A 20,629-nucleotide genomic window follows, 5' to 3' on the forward strand; every position below is an offset into this window, starting at 1 on the left:
TGCGAACATGAGGTGTTTTAACTCGGGGATGACCTGTGCATCACCCGAGCAACCCATCCACCTACAGTACAGTACCGCACTCCTTTATCTGAAATGCAATTCAGCATCACACAAGAGGAAAATAATTATCCCTGTCGAAACATATTGCATCCAACACGCTGGTTATGAAACAACAGGTTTATCATGTAAACACAAAGGAAGACAAATAGGATGAAAGAGCCCATGGAAAACCTCCTGAGGTAAAACTCTTGCTCTAGTTTTTATTGCGTGGTCTAACAGTGAGAATCAAAACCTAGAGGCTTCATAACATAAATCTTTGCCCACCACCGCTTACCTTTGTTGGTGTTGTTGAGGCCGGGCAAACCGAAGGGAGTGAAGGTTATGTCTATGCTCTCTGAGTCTCTGTTCAGTTTGCTTAGTCCATTCTCATAGAGCTGCCCATCCACTGGCTGCAGGTGCCAGGTCAGCCCAAACAAGTGCACTGCTGTAGGGGAGAGCCATGGTTTAGCATGGGGCGGGAGGATTAGTGCTAGAAAGAGAAACTCAGGGCATTAATCATTCAAAACCTAAGAGTAAGACATCTGATTAAACCTGGCTGCAGCAAACACAGTAACTAAATACAGTATGGATGTGCTACAGGTTCCTGCACTTCGGCTGTATATCACAATATTAGTTACTTGACAGAGGACTAGTTATTAGGGCTGGGAGCGAGACACATTGACATACTGTTTCTAAGACATCCTGCTGCTCCTATGCTTATTACAACACCGTAAAGAAATTGTACATCATTAGTATGTCATTTTTCGCCTTTCATTCATGACAACTTCACTTTCTTTTCAGTTACTACATCGAAATGTGATGAAACAAACCAAAATAACCTTGGTTTTTTACTAGATATAAGACTGGTAGCTTACAGTATGAGGTTCATGACATCTATTTAATGGAATATTGATAAGTAGCCATCTAATCTCCATAGAAAGGGGGGATAAACTATGTGCCTCTCTAAGTAATGGATTGGTCAAAATTAAAAATGAATTTAATGTGCGGCTATGGAATGTAATTAATTGAGAAAGATTCAAAAATGTAATTCCACAACCACAATGTTTGGCTCATCGTTTCCAATATGTCAAAACAGAGATCCCTTATGTAGTTCCATTCCCAGTAATCCAAGGAGCATTTCTAAGAATGGCAGAGCCAGTTCCCCACTTGCAGAGTAAGCATTGAAATCTATTTTGGAAAAAAAGTCTTGGGATAATTTGGAAGTAATTTAAATAGTTAAGAGTTCCAGAAAATGCAGCAATTGACAAACATCACACCTCTCATGGTTTCCCAACCCACAATAGACAAATCTTTGCATTAGGATGCACCACAACACTTGGCCCTATAATAACGTAGGAGTGGTTAAACAAAGGTGAACAATGTGCTGGACTACAGGAAGACTAGTTGTCGTCATTCTGTCAGCTAATGGGGATGCTAATCAAATCAAAATCAAACCAAACAAAGCCATAACACACACAGAGACATGCACTAACTACAAAGACATCAACAAAGATATACACACAACCTGCAATCATTTCAAAGATTTTCCTGAGTTACACTTCATATAAGGAAATCAGTCAATTGAAAACAATTCATTAGGCCCTAATCTATGGATTTCACATGACTGGGAATACAGATATGCATCTGTTGGTCACATATACCTTAAAAAAAAGTAGGGGCGTGGATCAGAAAACCAGTCAGTATCTGGTGTGACCACTATTTGCCTCATGCAGCACGACACATCTCCTTCGGCATAGAGTTGATCAGGGTGTGGACTGTAGAATGTTGTCCCACTCCTCTTCAATGGCTGTGCAAACTTGTTGGATATTAGCGGGAACTGGAACAGGCTGTCGTACACGTCGATCAAAAACATTCCAAACACGTTCAATGAGTGACATGTCTGGTGAGAATGCAGACCATGGACGAACTGGAACATTTTAAGCTTCCGGGAATTGTGTGCAGATCCTTGTGACATTGGGCCGTGCATGATCATGCTGAAACATGAGGTGATGGTGGCGGATGAACGGCACAACAATGGGCCTCAGGATCTCGTCATGGTATCTTTGTGCATTCAAATAGCATATGCATGCCCATACCATATCCCCACCGCCACCATGGGGCACTCTGTTCACAACGTTGACCTCAGCAAACCACCCGCCCACACGACACCATACACACGCTGGCTGCCATCTGCCCGTTACAGTTGAAACCGGGATTCATCCATGAAGAGCACACTTCTCCAGCATGCCAGTGGCCATTGAAGGTGAGCATTTGCCCACTAAAGTAGGTTACAACGCCAAACTTCAGGAAGGTCAAGACCCTGGTTAGGATGACGAGCACGCAGATTAGCTTCCCTGAGACGTTTTTTTAACAGTTTGTGCAGAAATTCTTCGGTTGTGCAAACCCACAGTTTCATCAGCTGTCCAGGTGGCTGGTCTCAGACAATCCCGCAGGTGAAGAAGCCGAATGTGGAGGTCCTGAGCTGGTGTGGTTACACGTGGTCTGCGGTTGTGAGGCTGGTTGGACATACGGCCAAATTCTCTACAACGACGTTGTGGCGGCATATGGTAGAGAAATGAACATTCAATTATTTGGCAACAGCTCTGGTGGACATTCCTGCCATCAGCATGCCAATTTCATGAGACATCGGTGGCATTGTGTTGTGTGGCCTTTTATTGTCCCCAGCACAAGGTGCACCTGTGTAATGATTATGCTGTTTAATCAGCTTCTTGATATGCCACACCTGTCAGGTGGATGAATTACCTTGGCAAAGGATAAATGCTAACTAACAGGGATCTAAACAAATTTGTGCACAACATTTTTGAGAAATAAGCTTTTTCTGCATATGGAACATTTCTGGGATCTTTTATTTCAGCTCATGAAACATGCGACTAACACTTTACATGTTGAGTTTATATTTTTGTTCAGTATAATTTCAGAACAAAACAGAAAGACCTAACTACCAAAGGGAGAGAGGAGAGCAGGATAATTAGCAGCTAACTACTATACCACCTGATTCATAAGCCTTAACAAACCACTAACCCAGCAGGACTCCTCTGCACTGATTAGCCATGGTGGAGACAGAGTGTGTTTCGGAAAGGTGCTGCTCTGTATAACAGCCATTCACTCACTAGTGCAGCATTTAGATACGCAGATCAATGTAATTCACCCCTGACCGCTTCAAAGCCTTTTCCTTTTCATCTATCTTTAAAACGCAGCTAGGCCAGTCATATTGTCGGAAGGTCTTAAAGAATGCGTGTTGAAAAATATAGTTTTTTTTAGCAGCCAGCTGAGTGGGAATGCCTAATTAGAGTGAAAGTAGTTCACACCAATTTGCATCTGTTTTACATATTCAGTGGAAGAATAATTGATAGTACCTGCTTTTAAAATGTATAATGCACATAATGATTATGCAGTTTAGAGGGAAGAATTAGATTAAACTCTTGTCTTCTACTTGGGTAGACCCAGAGAAATAGACAGCTGTATAGTTGTAATGAAATTGAGAGAGAAACATATCGACACAATAATAGATAAGAGTTTTGTTTGGGGTCTGCCAATAATGAGGCAGAGACAATTTGATTAAATATTCTCTGTAAATAAGAAAGAGAGGGAATGTTTGGCTCAGGAGGCAACTGCAGTGTCCTCCTTATTAAGCTGCTTTGAACTATTGTCTTGTAACTTGTTCATTGATTCAGGTCGAACCGTATAAACACATTATGATCCTCGTGTTGCTAATAAACAGAAATAAAAAAAACTACAATTGTTTTTGCTCTACAGGAAAATAAATGGAAATCTAAAATAAATGATAAATCAACAAAGCAAAGTATTCTCCAATGAACCAACACAACCCAAAATGTATATTCTGTGGACAAATGAAGTCTGGTGTAAAGGTACAACATGTATATTTTAGAACTATATTGTTTCCCATAAATACATGACAGTAGGAGATGTGACCTTTAAAGGACAATAGACCTAAATAGCTACTTGCACCTTTCACTGCACATTTATGATGAGTCTTATCCAATTTAGAGGAATAAAGTAGAGAAAACCCAGAGCTAAATGCCTAAAGCATCACACCGCCCAATTATGTTTTATCAATAGCTGTTCTCCTTTGACAGGCAACGCTTTAAACTAGCCAGTGAGTATGCCCAGAAAGAATGAAATCGTAAAACTCATGAGCAGCGTGTTTGGGGGGCAAAATTAGGTTATGTTCAACAGTTGACCTACCACGCTGGGTCCCCACGACGATACCATTGTCTTAAAGTAGCTACAAATCAGGGCTTTATCCATGTGATAGTGAGATTACTGGGGGCATCAGTTTGCATTACTCTGTATTGGTGCCCTGCAGAGATCTGTGGGAAGACTTTGGGGAGGGGTAATGAAAAGCAAGCGCTGGATTGGATTCTCAGCAGGGGGCTGGATGTGCAGGATCCAAAACCACTCTTGTTTCAAACAGACCGGGAATCCAATGAGTATTTTTCTAAACGCAGTTCAGTTCACAGACCAAAAGCATCACATGGAACTGGCTGCCTCCCACACCATATTAGCTAATGAGTTACTATTAGTAGTACTAAACTCAGCAAAAGAAAACGTCCCTTTTTCAGGACCCTGTCTTTCAACGATAATTAATAAAAATCCAAATAACTTCACAGATCTTCATTGCAAAGGGTTTAAACACTGTTTCCCATGCTTGTTCAATCAACCATAAACAATTAATGAACATACAACTGTGGAACGGTTGTTAAGACACTAACAGCTTATAGACGGTAGGCAATTAAGGTCACAGTTATGAAAACTTAGGACACTAAAGAGGCCTTTCTACTGACTCTGTAAAACACCAAAAGAAAGATGCCCAGGGTCCCTGCTCATCTGTGTGAACATGCCTTAGGCATGCTGCAAGGAGGCATGAGGACTGCAGATGTGGTCATTGCAATGTCTGTACTGTGAGACGCCTAAGACAACGCTACAGGGAGACAGGATTGACAGCCAATCGTCCTTGCAGTGGCAGACCACGTGTAATAACACCTGCACAGGATCGGTACATCCGAACATCACACCTGCGGGACAGGTACAGGATGGCAGCAACAACTGCCCAAGTTACACCCGGAACGCTGAGAGAGGCTGGACTAAGGGCTAGTAGGCCTGTTGTAAGGCAGGTCCACACTAGACATCACCGGCAACAACATCGCCTACGGGCACAAACCCACCGTTGCTGGACCAGACAGGACTGGCAAAAAGTGCTCTTCACTGAAAAAAAAGTGCTCTTCGCGGTTTTGTCTCACCAGGGGTGATGGTCGGATTTGCGTTTATCATCGAAGGAATGAGCGTTACATCGAGGCCTGTACTCTGGAGCGGGATCGATTTGGAGGTGGAGGGTCCGTCATGGTCTGGGGCGGTATGTCACAGCATCATCTGAGCTTGTTGTCATTGCAGGCAATCTCAACACTGTGCGTTACAGGGAAGACATCATCCTCCCTCATGTGGTACCCTTCCTGCAGACTCATCCTGACATGACCCTCCAGCATGACAATGCCACCAGCCATACTGCTCGTTTTGTGCGTGATTTCCTGCAAGACAGGAATGTTAGTGTTTTGCCATGGCCAGCGAAGAGCCCAGATCTCAATCCCATTGAGCACGTTTGGGACCTGTTGGATCGGAGGGTGAGGACTAGGGCCATTCCCCCCAGAAATGTCCGGGAACATGCAGGTTCCTTGGTGGAAGAGTGGGGTAACATCTCATTGAAGTGACGTCCACTGACTTACAGTGCATTCGGAAAGTATTCAGATCCCTTGAGTTTTCCCCCACAAAAATGTACGTTACAGCCTTACTTTAAAATGGATTGAATAAAAAAAAAAATCATCATCAATCTACACACAATACCCCACAATGACAAAGCGAAAACAGGTTCTTCCAAATGTTTGAAGATAAAAACATAAATAACTTATGTACATAAGTATTCAGACTCTTTGATATGAGACTCAAAATTGAGCTCAGGTGTATCCTGTTTCCATTGATCATCCTTGAACTATTTCTACAAGTTGATTGGAGTCCACTTGTGGTAAATTCAATTGATTGGACATGATTTGGAAAGGTACACACCTGTCTATATAAGGTCCTACATTTGACAGTGCATGTCAGAGCAAAATCCAAGCCATGAGGTCGAAGGAATTGTCCGTAGAGCTCCGAGACAGGATTGTGTCGAGGCACAGATCTGGTGAAGGGTACCAAAACAATTCTGCAGCATTGAAGGTCCCCAAGAACACAGGAGCCTCCATCATTCTTAAATGGAAGACGTTTGGAACCACCAAGACTCTTCCTAGAGGTGGCCGCCCGGCCAAACTGAGCAATCGGGGGAGAAGGGCCTTGGTCAGAGAGGTGGTGACTCTGACAAACTAGTGGAGATGGGAGAACCTTCCAGAAGGATAACTATCTCTGGAGCATTCCACCAATTAGGCCTTTATGGTAGAGTGGCCTGACGGAAGCCACTCCTCAGTAAAAGGCACCTGACAGCCCACTTGGAGTTTGCCAAAAGGCACCTAAAGGACTCTCAGACCATGAAAAACAAGATTCTTTGGTCTGATAAAACCAAGATTGAACTCTTTGGCCTGAATGCCAAGCGTTACATCTGGAGGAAACCTGGCACAATCCCTACGGTGAAGCACGGTGGTGGCAGCATCATGCTGTGGGGATGTTTTTCAGCAGTGACTGGTAGACCAGTCAGGATCGAGGGAAAGATGAACGGAGCACAGTACAGAGAGATCCTTGATGAAAACCTGCTCCAGAGCACTCAGGGCCTCAGACTGGGGCGAAGGTTCACCTTCCAACAGGATAACAACCCTAAGCACACAGCCAAGACAATGCAGGAGTGGCTTTGGGACAAGTTTCTGAATGTCCTTGAGTGGCCCAACCAGAGCCCGGACTTGAACCCGATCGAACATCTCTGGAGAGACCTGAAAATAGCTGTGCAGCGACGCTCCTCATCCAACCTGACAGAGCTTGAGAGGATCTGCAGAGAAGAATGGGAGAAACTCCTCAAATACAGGTGTGCCAAGCTTGTAGCGTCATAGCCATGAAGACTCAAAGCTGTAATCGCTGCCAAAGCTTCAACAAAGTAAGTAAAGGAAAGTAAGTAAAGGATCAGAATACTTATGTAAATGTGATATTTGTAAAAAATGTAATAATTATACATTTGCAAAAATTTCTTACAACCTTTTTTTACTTTGTCATTATGGGGAATTGTGTGTAGATTGATGAGGGAAAAAACAACTATTGCATCCAGTTTAGAATAAGGCTGTAATGTAACAAAATACTGTATTAGAAAGAAAAAAGTTTTCCCTTTTGTGTTCATTACATTTACATTTAAATCATTTAGCAGACGCGCTTATCCAGAGCGACTTACAAATTGGTGCATTCACCTTATGATATCCAGTGGAACAACCACTTTACAATAGTACATCTATATCTTTTTTTTTGGGGGGGGGGGGGGGGGGGGGGGGGGGTTAGATGATTACTTAATCCTATCCCAGGTATTCCTTAAAGAGGTGGGGTTTCAGGTGTCTCTGGAAGGTGGTGATTGACTCCGCTGTCCTGGCGTCGTGAGGGAGCTTGTTCCACCATTGGGGTGCCAGAGCAGCGAACAGTTTTGACTGGGATGTAGAACCCTCTATGGAAAGGGTTCTTCCATGTAGAACCCTCTATGAAAAGGGTTCTACATGGAACCCAAAATAATTATACCTGGAACCAAAATGTGTTCAGAAAAGGGGTTTTATATGGGGACAGCCGAATAACTCTTTTTGGTTCTAGATAGCACCTTTTTTTCTAAGAGTGTATCACTTTGCAAATGAATATATTAATATTCATGATACAGCAATACTGTTGTGATGGCACTTACAGTGCATTAAGAAAGTATTTATTCCCCTTGACTTATTCCACATTTTGTTGTGTTACAGCCTGAATTCAACATGTTTTTTTTTTTTATCTCACCCATCTACACACAATTCCCCATAAAAGTGAAAACATGTTTTTAGACATTTTTGCAAATGTATCGAAAATGAAATACAGAAATATCTCATTTACGTAAGTATTCACACCACTGAATCAATATATGCTAGAATCACCTTTGGCAGTGATTACAGCTGTGAGTCTTTCTGGGTAAGTCTCTAAGAGCTTTTCACACCTGGACCGTACAATATTTGCCCAGAATTTGTTTTAAATTCTTCATCTCCCAGTGTCTGGTGGAATGCAGACTGAACCTGGTTTTCCTCTAGGATGTTGCCTGTACTTAGCTCCATTCCATTTCAACTTACTCTGAAAAACTCTGCAGTCCGATTACAAGCATACCCATAACATGATGCAGCCACCACTAGACTTGAACATATGGAGAGTGGTATTCAGCAATGTGTTGTATTGGATTTACCCTGAACATTACACTTTGTATTCAGGACAAAAAGTGAATTGCTTTGCCATATTCTTTTACACTATTACTTTAGTGCCTTGTTGTAAACAGGATGCATGTTTTTGGAATATTTTTTATTGTAGTAACTACAATGTTGTTGATCCACCCTCAGTTTTCTCCTATCACAGGCATTACACTACGTACAGTAACTGTTTTAAAGTCACCATGGACCTCATGGAGAAATCCCTGATTGTTTTATTTCGTCTCTGGTAACTGAGTTAGGAAGGACGCATGTATCTTTGTAGTGACTGGGTGTATTGATACACCATCCAAAGTGTAATTAATAACTTCACCATGCTCAAAGGGATATTCAATGTCTGCTTTTTTATTTTTACACATCTACTAATAGGTGACCTTCTTAGCGAGGCATTGGAAAACCTACCTGGTCTTTATGGTTGAATCTGTGTTTGAAATTGACTGCTCGACTGACAGACCTTACAAATCATTTTATGTGTAGGGTACAGATGAGCTAGTCATTAAAAAATAATGTTAAATACTTTTATTGCACACAGAGTGAGTCCATGGAACTTATTATGTGACTTGTTAAGCAAACTTTTACTCCTGAACTTATTTAGGCTTGCCATAACAAAGGTGTTGAGTACTTATTGACACAAGACATTTCAGCTTTTCATTTTGTATTAATTTGTAAAATTATGGAGTATTGAGTGTAGTAACACAGAATCTCAATTTAATCCCTTTTAACTTCAAGCTGTAACACAACAAATTATGGAAAAAGTCAAGGGGTGTGAATACATTCTGAAGGCACTGTATAGTATAGGGCCAGAAGCAAAAATAATTCAGCCACTATAATTTAAAAAGGAGGATGGAATTGGATTGGAGTTGCATTAAAGCTATGGGAGACAGTCACCTACTTTAACACTAGCAGCAAGTCATCTGAAAGTAAAGACCTGCTTAATCAGGTGAGACCCTACATTGGCACGGTGACTCCAGAGGACAAAACATGAAAGGTAAGACATACTTGGCTCTTTTTGTCAATATGGCTGCCAGTATGCAGACGTTTGACACTTTGTACTGTTAAAAAGGTGTTCTCTAAGGAACTGAACCAGAGCCAGTCAGCTCTGGTGGGCATAGTGGCAAAAATGGCCAATTAAGGTTATTCTTACTACATTATCTCTGCCTACGGTCTCTATTGTTGACCAATACCAGGAAGAGGTTCATTAAACATGGTTGAGTACAAGGAAAAGATACTTCCTAATACCAGTGTGATTAGTATTAGTCCTACACCTACTGTCCACAAAGTCCCTTCTGAGCTTCAGGAGAGGTGTCAGTTCCAGTAGATTGGCACTTGATCTAAACTTCCCTGTACTGGGTGAAATAATTCACTGCCTGCCCCCTGCACCCCAGCCTCCGCTCTCTTCAAAAAGGGCATTGTTTGGTTTATAGAGCCGCGACCAGAATACTAATGAGATACTGAAGAGAAAATGGATCGATCAATACGATCACAATGAGGCATGAAAGGTCTGCTACCTTCAAGGCAAGTCGCCTGGAATCATAAATTCCATGGCTGCCCGGTTCCCTTTCAACACAGAGACTCTGACTCTGACCCTTTGACATTACTCAGTCTTATTGATCCTAACACTTTTCAGTCTGTTAAACCAATACCACAGCTGACAGCTATCCTTTACAGCGCCCTAATGAACTGAAAAAATCTAAACGTTTAATTTTCTCCCAGGAACATTGTTCCCCTTTCTGAGTCGCAGTCTGTCAATACACCTTGGAGAGAGATATCTAAACTTCATTAGGGCTTTTCTTTTACTCAATACCAAAACAACTCCTCAAAAGGTAGGTGAGTTTTATTGCTTATAAGTTATTGCACTAATAAACAGGTGAAGTGTTGCAGTTAGAAGAACCGCTGTGGGATAACTCAATCACAGACACAGAGGAGGAGCGAGAAATGGAGACAGAGGAGGAGAGAGAAAGTGGTGATGGAGGTGGTTGAGGTGGCAGGGGAGACATTGTTCCTTCCTGCATTGACAGAATTCTGACAGGCAACGGTAACTTTCTCTTCAGCGCATATCACCTCTGGGTATATGGGTGACATTTTGGAGTATTTTAATTAGCATCAGGTTGTCACCTTAGTGAATTAAGAGTGTTTCTGAGGAGAACGGAGTAGTTGGTATTTACTCCCAGTCAGAATCAGACAGTGTGGCTTACCGTGCTATATCAGCAGTATGCCTGCATGTTCTTCGGTTTCTCTCCTCTCATCATTCATTCATCGCCCTGGGGCTTGTGTGCATTCTCTAAGTATGACACAATGACATGTCACCGTTGTCTTTGAGGCATTCCTCTCATTATGTTGTGTGAGGTTAAAGGAAAATTCAGTTGCAGCTTAAATAGCTGTATGGTGGGGGTCTACAAATTGTCAAATGCAGATTGTCCTGGATTGTTACTGGCCCCACCACCTACTAGATTTCTAAGCTTTCTGTTCAAACAGCAATGCATTTTTCTTCAGAAAAGTGGAGAATAAAGTGGGATGTGCCCTACCCAAGCACCAGTGTGTTATCTTTGGTTTTAATGTTGTGCTAGAATCGGAACACATCACAGTAATGTGCAAATCAGTTACAAATTATGATATATTCACCATGTGATTTGGCAAAATGTGTATAAATGTGCTTGGGATGGAGTCTTATGAAGACAAATATTGTCCATTTAAAACATGTTTGAAGAGATGGATGTATGCTCAGCAGTAAACAAAGCAAATCGCTGAAATGCAAACTGCTCCAGCCCAGCCACTGCTGTCCTGCTGTGACTACAGCAAACAAATACCATGCTGATGTCTCTTCTGGGGTCTGGACTAGCATTAACCAAAACAGATAAATACAGTAGATAAATAAATAACAGGGTTGATCACACCAATGGTACCATCAAGCAAAGCCATAAAGGCCTGTGTCAAGGCACAGAGAGAGCCATGTTTTCTGTGATTTGTGGTGACTGGCACCTTCCATGTTCACTGAGATTTGTGATGTTTTACCACCGAGCAGAGATTTGTGGGTGATAGATATTCCACCTTTTATTATTTATTTGACATTTTTATGTACAATAGCAACATTATTCGTGATGACAGTACATCTGGTTGTTTACGATTTATACTGATTGCCTAATAACTAGAAGGAATTAACATATAGCAGCTAATTTCAAAGCTGTTTGCCAATATTTCAAACTCCGGATATTACTCAGCATTTTATTTATGTAGCCTACTACTGTAGCCATATAGATTTTTATTTGGTCAAATCAAAATTGGTAATGTAGAATTTAAAGTAGAAGAATGAATAATAAAGCAGAACTTTTAAGATGCAGTCAACATTTGTTAGACAGAGTGGGATTTACAATCCCTATCCCTCGCTAAGGGCTGATGGCTACCTTTGAAGCGGCCTTATTAAAGGGCTGTTAATGCATGGTCATGCAATTTAGTAAATTACAAGTCTGAGGATCAAAATTGGAGGTGTAGAGTCTTCCATCTTGCTCTGTGTTGCATTTCCTAAGATCTTTATTGATCTACTGTTGGAAGCTTAAGGGCATCATCTCAATTAGGAAAAACACACAGACATCTCTGGGTCAGAGCCTTCCATAAAGATGGCACACGAAGGTTACAATGCTCTCATATTAATATCAGTCAGTCCTAGAATAACACCACGCCAGGCTTAAAGACAAGGCCTTAGATGTTATATTCATGGCTACGGACCTTGAACGACCAATCTTTTGTTGCTCTCTGATCACTAGGTAAGGATCATCTTATGAGAAATGAATGAGAGGTTCCAAATCAAAGGCTTATTCAAAATCTAGAGTCTCTTCAATGGAATGGTTTATTGATAATGTCAGTGAACATAGTAGGCAAATTTTACCTGATTGATATCTGGATCTACAATGGACATATTGACAGAAACAAGGTTGTAATAAAGTAACACTTTCTCTTGATCAAATACCAATATTCAGCTACACTTGACACAGGCCATATAGAGTAACTACCAGTGTAATAATATATGTAACTACACAGTACTGTACACTAGTAAGTCCATGCAGTTATGGGGTAGACCTACTTGGAGCTGGATGGCTCAGTTGGTAGAGCATGGCGCTTGCACCGCCAAGGTTGTGGGTTTGATTCCCGGGGCCACCCATACGTACAATGTATGCATGCATGGGTGTAAGCTGCTTTGTATAAAATCATCTGCTATATGGCATAATTACTTACTTTGGCACTGTTTTGTATTTTCTTGGAAACAGTGGGAAGTATTATGTAACTATCTCTACTGACATACCTACTTGGTAAATGGTATTTGTCATACTCTGGAATAAAGGCTAAGCAAGACCAATAGCTACATAATGTATCGTTACATAACAGTCTATCTGTCCTTTTCTACTTGTCTCTTAGTCCAAATACTGCTTCTTACAGTTTCGATGGGACAAGGACAAGAACACATGCACCCCAAAATTCTGAGGGTGCACAAAGTACCTCGTGAGGATGGCTGGGGGTGGTCCGGGGGAGGGATAGTTGGAGAATTTTTTATTTTTCAAACACCTGAAACAGTTTTTCCCTGCAATCTAAAGCCATAATCATTATGCTTAATTCTATGTAAAAATATGTATATTTTTCTGCATATGTAAGCACACATAAACACACTTTCACACTCTTCACATACGCTGCTGCTACTCTGTTTATTATCTATCTTGATTGCCTAGTCATTTTTACCCCAACCTGTACATATTACCTCAATCATCTCAACTACCTCGTACTCCCAGCAAAATTACTCGGTACCGGCACTCCTTGTATATAGGCTCGTTATTGTGATTATATTGTGTTACTATTTCCTTTTTTGTGTGCTAATTTTCGTACTTTTTAACTCTGCATTGTTGGGAAAAGGCTCGTAAGTAAGCATTTCACAGTAAAGTCTACATCTGTTGTATTTGGCGCATGTGACAAATTACATTTGATTTGATTTTACGTCTGTATCCTGGTTATTTTTTTTAAAGAAAGAAAATATGTTTCTCTGCATCTCTGCTAAAATCTGAGTAAAAGATTAAAAGGAATGTGAGTCTTATTCATTACATTTAGTAAATGCTTGCTTTTCTAAAGTAAACCAACATTGCCAGCCGGCATGCCAGCTAAGATAGTTAAGCTAGCTACTCTAACTTGATTGATAGACTGAAACGGCTTCTTGGTAGCTAGTTATGAGTTTGGGAGATTGGGAATCTATCTGTGCAAGCTAAAGCCAACTTCATGAAATTGCTAGGTGGCTAGTAGTACTACAAAAAAAAACCAACAACAAATAAAAAATATATTTTTTTTTAACAGGAGAAATCTGAAGGGGTATGTGCCCCTGTACCCCCTATGGGGATGACACCTCTGAACACAACCATTATGACAGCTACAGTACAAAAACAACATCATTATACAAATCCAACTACCGTTATATGTTTAATGGGTTTCAAAACCTTTAAAAATGATTTGCCTCTGATAGAACTTAAGGAATGTTTGCTTCCTTTATCTTACAGACTCAGAAATGACTTGGATGGATTTTCCCCCAAACAATGCATTCATCCTATTGCATGAAATAAAATGACCCTGGCAAATAGTTGGAGATGAGACAAAAAAAGAAGAAATTCCAAGTGGAGACGTTATGCTGTCTGATATTGTACTGTACTAAATTGTTCAGTAAAATATAGAGATAGATAATATAGATAGGGAGAAATACCCAACTTACCAATGACGTATGTGAGCAGGAGGGCGAGGGTTACGGTGATAGCGGTGGCGCTTAAGGCAGTGCATTTCCAGTTGCAGCACTTGTAGGGCTTGTTGAAGGTGAACATGGGTCTGGAGAAGGTGCTCCTGGGTAGGGGCCGTGGGGGTGGGGAGTACACTGTGTTAGATGTCAGAGGGTAGTTCTGACTGGCAGCGCTGAACAGGGCAGAGGAGCCTGAGCCATGTTTGAACAGAAAATGCCTGCAACCCAACAACACAAGAGGTTGACATTGATGAGAATATACACAACATAGCACATACATTACCATACATGACCGTTTCATTGTAACACGATAACATAGTATTGTTTGAACATGTTCACCTTTTAATTTGCTCACAAATACAAACAGCGTAGATATGGCATGAATGCACATGCACAGATTAAGACATTTCCAATCTGTGTAGTACTTAAATAGGATACAGAACATAATTTACTTCTGTTAGATACTTGTGTAGTTCGGTTTAAGTTATTGGTAAACTGCTGGAAATGCACATCATTAAAATCAATCTCAGAATGCAATCCCACTTCCCTCCATGACCAAATTATATAAATCCTACATCTAATTAATGAATGCTCCCAACAGGCAAACTGCCTTAACATGTTTGCACCAGCCATGCATTTTTGAGAGAGCGAGAGAGCGAGAGAGAGAGTCTAAGACCAACATTTATTATTACATTCTCACACCTGACAGTGATGCTGAATGCTGTGATTACATGGATTTATGCTAATGCAGAATGGTGGCCAATTCCTCCTCACTGTGAACTTGACCTTGCAACCACTGCCTTTATCTAACAAGCTGTAGGCGGCAGTGTGCAGGGAGGGAATAGACCGACCGGCGGAACAGAAGAACAAAAGGAAGGGGAAAAAAATAACCCTCATTGCTCAGGTCCTTAATTAGAAAAGGTTTTAATACCATTAGCCACTATCTTTAATGTGTTCAATTAAAGATGTGAGAGTACAAAGGTCAGTTTTAGGGAAGATTATATCACAGGGCATAATTGCTGGGCCAATTTTCACAGACAGCGTAATTCAGTTTAAGTATGGTTCACAAAGGGATAAAGTTATCTGAGGCATGTTTGTTTTTGTTGTCCAAGCCAGTGTAAACGCAGCATCCTGTGGTATTGGGTAATTCTCCTCACGGTCTGCAGCAACATTCATGAAAACTGGTGAATTGTATTGTTCAGTTATGGACCGTGGACATCCAGAACTGAGCTCAACACAGTCTGGGATATTGAGGCACAGTTCTGTGGTAGTGCTGCTGCTGACACTTGAAAAATGCATTGTTAAGGGCAAAAAAACAGTCAATAGAGGACCAATCAATTCCTGTCTGTGTGTAATTTAAAGAAATTAGGAAGAAAATGCTTGTGGTCTTGAATATGGTCATTATGCTGATGTGACAGAAATATGTAATTGCATTGATGTTGGGTCAGTGCCATATCATCAGTGTCTGTGTTCTCAACAGTGTATCGACTTGGCTGATATCATTTGGCCAAAATAAAATAACTGCTTTTATCTCAAACTTTGTTTTGGTTTGAGGAAGGCGTTCAGGAGGAGGAACTCTACACTACACAAAAAAGGGTTCCAAAAGGGTTATTTGCGGAGCGATAGGGTTCTACCAAGGACCATTTTGATCAGAAGAACCCTTTTGAAATCAAATCAAATCAAATGTTATTTGTCACATGGGCTGAATACAACAAGTGTAGACCTTACAGTGAAATGCTTACTTACAAGCACTTGACCAATAATGCAGTTTTAAGAAAAATGTGTGTTGAGAAAGTATTTACTTAAACAAACTGAAGTAAAATAGAAAGAAAGAAAATGAAAGAAAATAGAAAAATAACAAATAATAAAAGAGCAACAATAAAATAACAGTAGCGAGGCTATATACAGGGGGTACAGTACAGAAACAATGTGCGGGGGCACAGGTTAGTTGAGGTAATATGTACATGCAGGTAGAGGAAATGTGACTATGCATGGATAATAAACAGAGAGTAGCAGCAGCGTAAAAATGAGGGTGGGGGATGATGCAAATAGTCCGGGTAGCCATTTGATTAGCTGTTCAGGAGTCTTATGGCTTTGGGGTAGAAGCTGTTAAGAAGCCTTTTGGACCTAGACTTAGCGCTCTGGTACCGCTTGCCATGCAGTAGCAGAGAGAACAGTCTATGACTAGAGTGGCTGGGGTCTTTGGCAATTTTTAGGGCCTTCCCTGACACCGCCTGGTATAGAGGTCCTGGATGGCAGGAAGCTTGGCCCCAGTGATTTACTGGGCCGTACGCACTGCCCTTTGTAGTGCCTAGTGGTCGGAAGCCAAGCAGTTGCCAAACCAGGCAGAGACGCAACCAGTCAGAATGCTCTTGATGGTGCAGCTGTAGAACTTTTAGAGGATCTGAGAACCCATGCCAAATCTTTTCAGTCTCCTGTGGGCGTTGTCGTGCCCTCTTCACGACAGTTTGGACCATGATAGTTTGTTGGTGATGTGGATACTAAGGAACTTGAAGTTCTCAACCTGCTCCACTACAGCCCCATCAATGAGAATGGTGGCGTGCTCGGGCCTCCTTTTCCTGTAGTCCACAATCAACTCCTTTGTCTTGATCACATTGAGGGAGAGGTTGTTATCCTGGCACCACACTGCCAGGTCTCAGTGCGGATGCTGCTTGTAATCCTTGGCTTCTGGTTGGGGTATGTACGTACGGTCACTGTGGGGACGACGTCATCAATGCACTTATTGATGAAGCCAGTCACTGACGTGGTGTACTGCTCAATGCCATCGGACGAATCGCAGAACATATTCCAGTCTGTGCTAGAAAAACAGCTTAGCATCTGTGTCATCTGACCACTTCCTTATTGAGTGAGTCACTGGTACTTCCTGCTTTGGTTTTTGCTTGTAAACAGGAATCAGGAGGATAGAGTTATGGTCAGATTTGACAAATGGAGGGCGAGGGAGAGCTTTGTACACGTCTCTGTGTGTGGAGTAAAGGTGGACCAGAGTTTTTTTTCTCCTCTGGTTGTACATTTAACATGCTAATAGAAATGAGGTAAAACGGATTTATGTTTCCCTGCATTAAAGTCCCCGGCCACTAGGAGTGCCGCCTCTGGGTGAGCATTTTCTTGTTTTCTTATGGCCTTATACAGGTCGTTGAGTGCTGTCTTGGTGCCAGCATCGGTTTGTGGTAAATAGACAGCTATGAAAAATATAGATGAAAACTCTTGGTACTGTAAATAGTGTGGTCTACAGCTTATCATGAGATACTCTACCTCAGGCAAGCAAAACCTCAAGACTTCCGTAATATTAGATTTTGTGCACCAGCTGTTATCTACAAATAGACACAGACCGCCACCCCTTGTCTTACCAGAGGCAGCTGTTCTATCTTGCTGATGGACCGAAAACCCAGCCAGCTGTATGTTATCCATGTCGTTGTTCAGCCACGACTCGGTGAAACATAAGATATTACAGTTTTTAATGTCCCATTGGTAGGATAGTCTTGATCGGAGCTCATCCATTTTATTATCCAATGATTGCACAGTGGCTAATAGGACAATCTAGAACCTTTAACATCCTAAGAACCGTTTTTGGAAGATAGGGTTCTTTGATGATTCTTTGAAAGGCAAGAAGGATTATTTGGAATGAAAGAAGGGTTCTACATAGAACCATACATAATATTTCCCAGCATTGCAGGGAGATTTTCAAAATGGTTTGTTTTAGTGTAATATCTGTGTTTTTGCATGTACATTGATTGGTTGATTAATTGTATGGTAAACTTATATAAATAACATACTGTTTTCTAACTAATCCAATCAGTTAGTAATTGGATTTATTGCACCTGTTACTGAGATGGTTGTTCCAGTTTAAGTGATTGACGTAGTCTCAGTATTCAATCATCCCTACCCTGGCAGTCATTCTGAATGCAGGTTGTGGGTGATTAACAATTTCTCTTGTTGGATATCCTAACTCTGGCTGGGTTCCAATAGGAACTATACATAACATTGAAAGCCAGCATAATGTGACTTGCAATCCTGATGTGCCCTGTAAACCAGGAGATTCCTAAAACCACTGTGTTAGGATATAACCAGGTGATCAAATATGATATACATTGCATTCGGAAAGTATTCAGACCCCTTGACTTTTTCCACATTTTGTTACATTACAGCCTTATTCTAAAATGGATTAAATCGTTTTTTCCCCTCATCAATCTACACACAATACCCAATAATGAAAAAGCTACATTTTTGCAAATGTATTCAAAATAAAAAACTGAAATATCACATTTACAAACTGTAAGTATTCAGACCCTTCACTCAGTACTTTGCTGAAACACCTTTGGCAGCGATTACAGCGTCAGGTCTTCTTGGTGTTAGGTTCTAAATGAACATAGTAAAACACATGGATGATTAGTAAAGCGTAAACCAAGTTTATTCACCCATTGGGTCACACAGCTGCATGAGACAAAGACATGGTTCCACCAGTGGTAGTATATATACCCAAATTGTAAGTATTCAGACCCTTTACTCACTACTTTGTTGAAGCACCTTTGGCAGCGATTACAGCCTCAGGCTACAAGCTTGGCACACCTCTATTTGGGGATTTTCTCCCATTCTTCTCTGCAGATCCTCTCAAGCTCTGTCAGGTTGGATGGGTAGCATCGCTGCAAAGCTATTTTCAGGTCTCTCCAGAGATGTTTGATCGGGTTCAAGTCCGGGCTCTGGCTGGGCCTCTCAAGCACATCATAGACTTCTCCCAAAGCCCCTACGTTTTCTTGGCTGTGTGCTTAGGGTTGTTGCCTGTTGGAAGGTGAACCTTCGCCCCAGTCTGAGGTCCTGAGTGCTCTGGATGTCTGGCCACTCTACCATAAGGGCCTGATTGGTGGAGTGCTGCAGAGATGGTTGTCCTTCTGGAAGGTTCTCCCATCTCCACAGAGGAAGTCTGGAGCTCTGTCAGAGTGACCATCAGGTTCTTGGTCTCCTCCCTGACCAAGGCCCTTCTCCCCCGATTGCTCAGTTTGAGCCGGGCGGCCAGCTCAAGGAAGAGTCTTGGTAGTTCCAAACGTCTTCCATTTAAGAGTGATGGAGGCCACTGTGTTCTTCAATGCTGCAGACATTTTTTGATACCCTTTCCCAGATCTGTGCCTCGACTCCTGTCTCAGACCTCTACGGACAATTCTTTCGACCTCATGTTTTTCTCTGTGGGACCTTATATAGACAGATGTGTGCTTTTCCTAATCATGTCCAATAAATTTGTAGAAACAGCTTAAAGATGATCAATGGAAACAGGATGCACCTGAGATCAATTATGAGTCTCATAGCAAAGGGCCTGAATACTTATGTAAATACTGAATACTTATTATAAATGAGCATTTTAGAATAAGGCACTATCGTAACAAAATGTGGAAAAAGTCAAGGGGTCTGAATAACTTTCCGAATGCACTGTATGTAATGTATCGTCATAAATAATAACAATTTAAAAGGATAATACCCGTTCATAGAGGGTTCTAGGAAGAACCCTCCAAAGATAAAAGGGTTCTCGGTAGAACCCTTCATAGACGGTTCTAGGAAGAACCTTTAGATGACAAAATGGTTCTAGGCACAACCCTTCATAGAGGGTTCTAGGTAGAACCATATACAGCGGGTTATTTGAAGAACCCTACATAGAGGTATCTAGATAGAACCCTCTGCAAAAGGTTTTACCCAGCACCAAAAATGTATCCCCTATGGGGACAAACTGAAGAACCCTGTATAGCACCTTTTTTTCTAAGAGTGTACATTTTTGGATCATAAAGATACAGGACGTCTGTAATGATGATCTGGTGATCACTCTATTGATCACTGATCTTTACCATTGATTGTATATTATGTTAAACCACCATTTTGTGGAGATACAGTAGGCCTATGTGTGGATTGGCTCCTCATAATATCCCTCTGAAGGTGTTTGTGGAGGTGGGTGATACTGTGAACCTAATTGCTAGTCATTTTAGCGGCCTGAAAAACACTCGATGCTACAGTATACTAATTAATTGGAAGGCAGCTATGTTTAATTGGTAATGTCTGCTGGTGAGAGTTGACAACACAGAAATCTGAAATCAACTCAAATATATATAATCTCTGGTAAATATTCAGTATTTTGTTTTATTTGGCAAAGCCAAGTGAACAGTATTAAAACTCTCAACAACACATCACCCAGCCTTGAGAGTGAACGTGCATTAATAGAACAGTTGTTATAATTTTCTAAATGTGAAGACAAAACATCAAGTGTGGTGATGTTATTGATCGGCCATCACGTCAAACCTTTCATTTAATTAGAATTGACAATGATAAGATATACAATGCCAAGAGGAGGTATTGGATAGCAATTTGCTGATCTACATGAATGCTGGCATTGTAT

At 41.3% G+C, this 20,629-nt stretch overlaps 1 protein-coding gene across 1 annotated transcript in view; it reads right to left on the reverse strand.

Annotated features, from left to right (window-relative positions):
* Positions 1-20,629, reverse strand: part of tenm1 (teneurin transmembrane protein 1) — a 235,903-nt gene that overhangs the window by 116,838 nt on the left and 98,436 nt on the right. The window contains exons 5-6 of the mRNA XM_014137548.3: positions 14,215-14,453; positions 335-484 (exon numbers count right to left, since the gene is read on the reverse strand). Coding sequence (XP_013993023.1) covers positions 335-484; positions 14,215-14,453 — 389 coding nt within the window. The remainder of the gene's footprint in view (positions 1-334; positions 485-14,214; positions 14,454-20,629) is intronic.

Source organism: Salmo salar, chromosome 13 (genome assembly GCF_965601325.2).
Source record: "Salmo salar chromosome 13, fSalSal1, whole genome shotgun sequence".
NCBI lineage: Eukaryota > Metazoa > Chordata > Actinopteri > Salmoniformes > Salmonidae > Salmo > Salmo salar.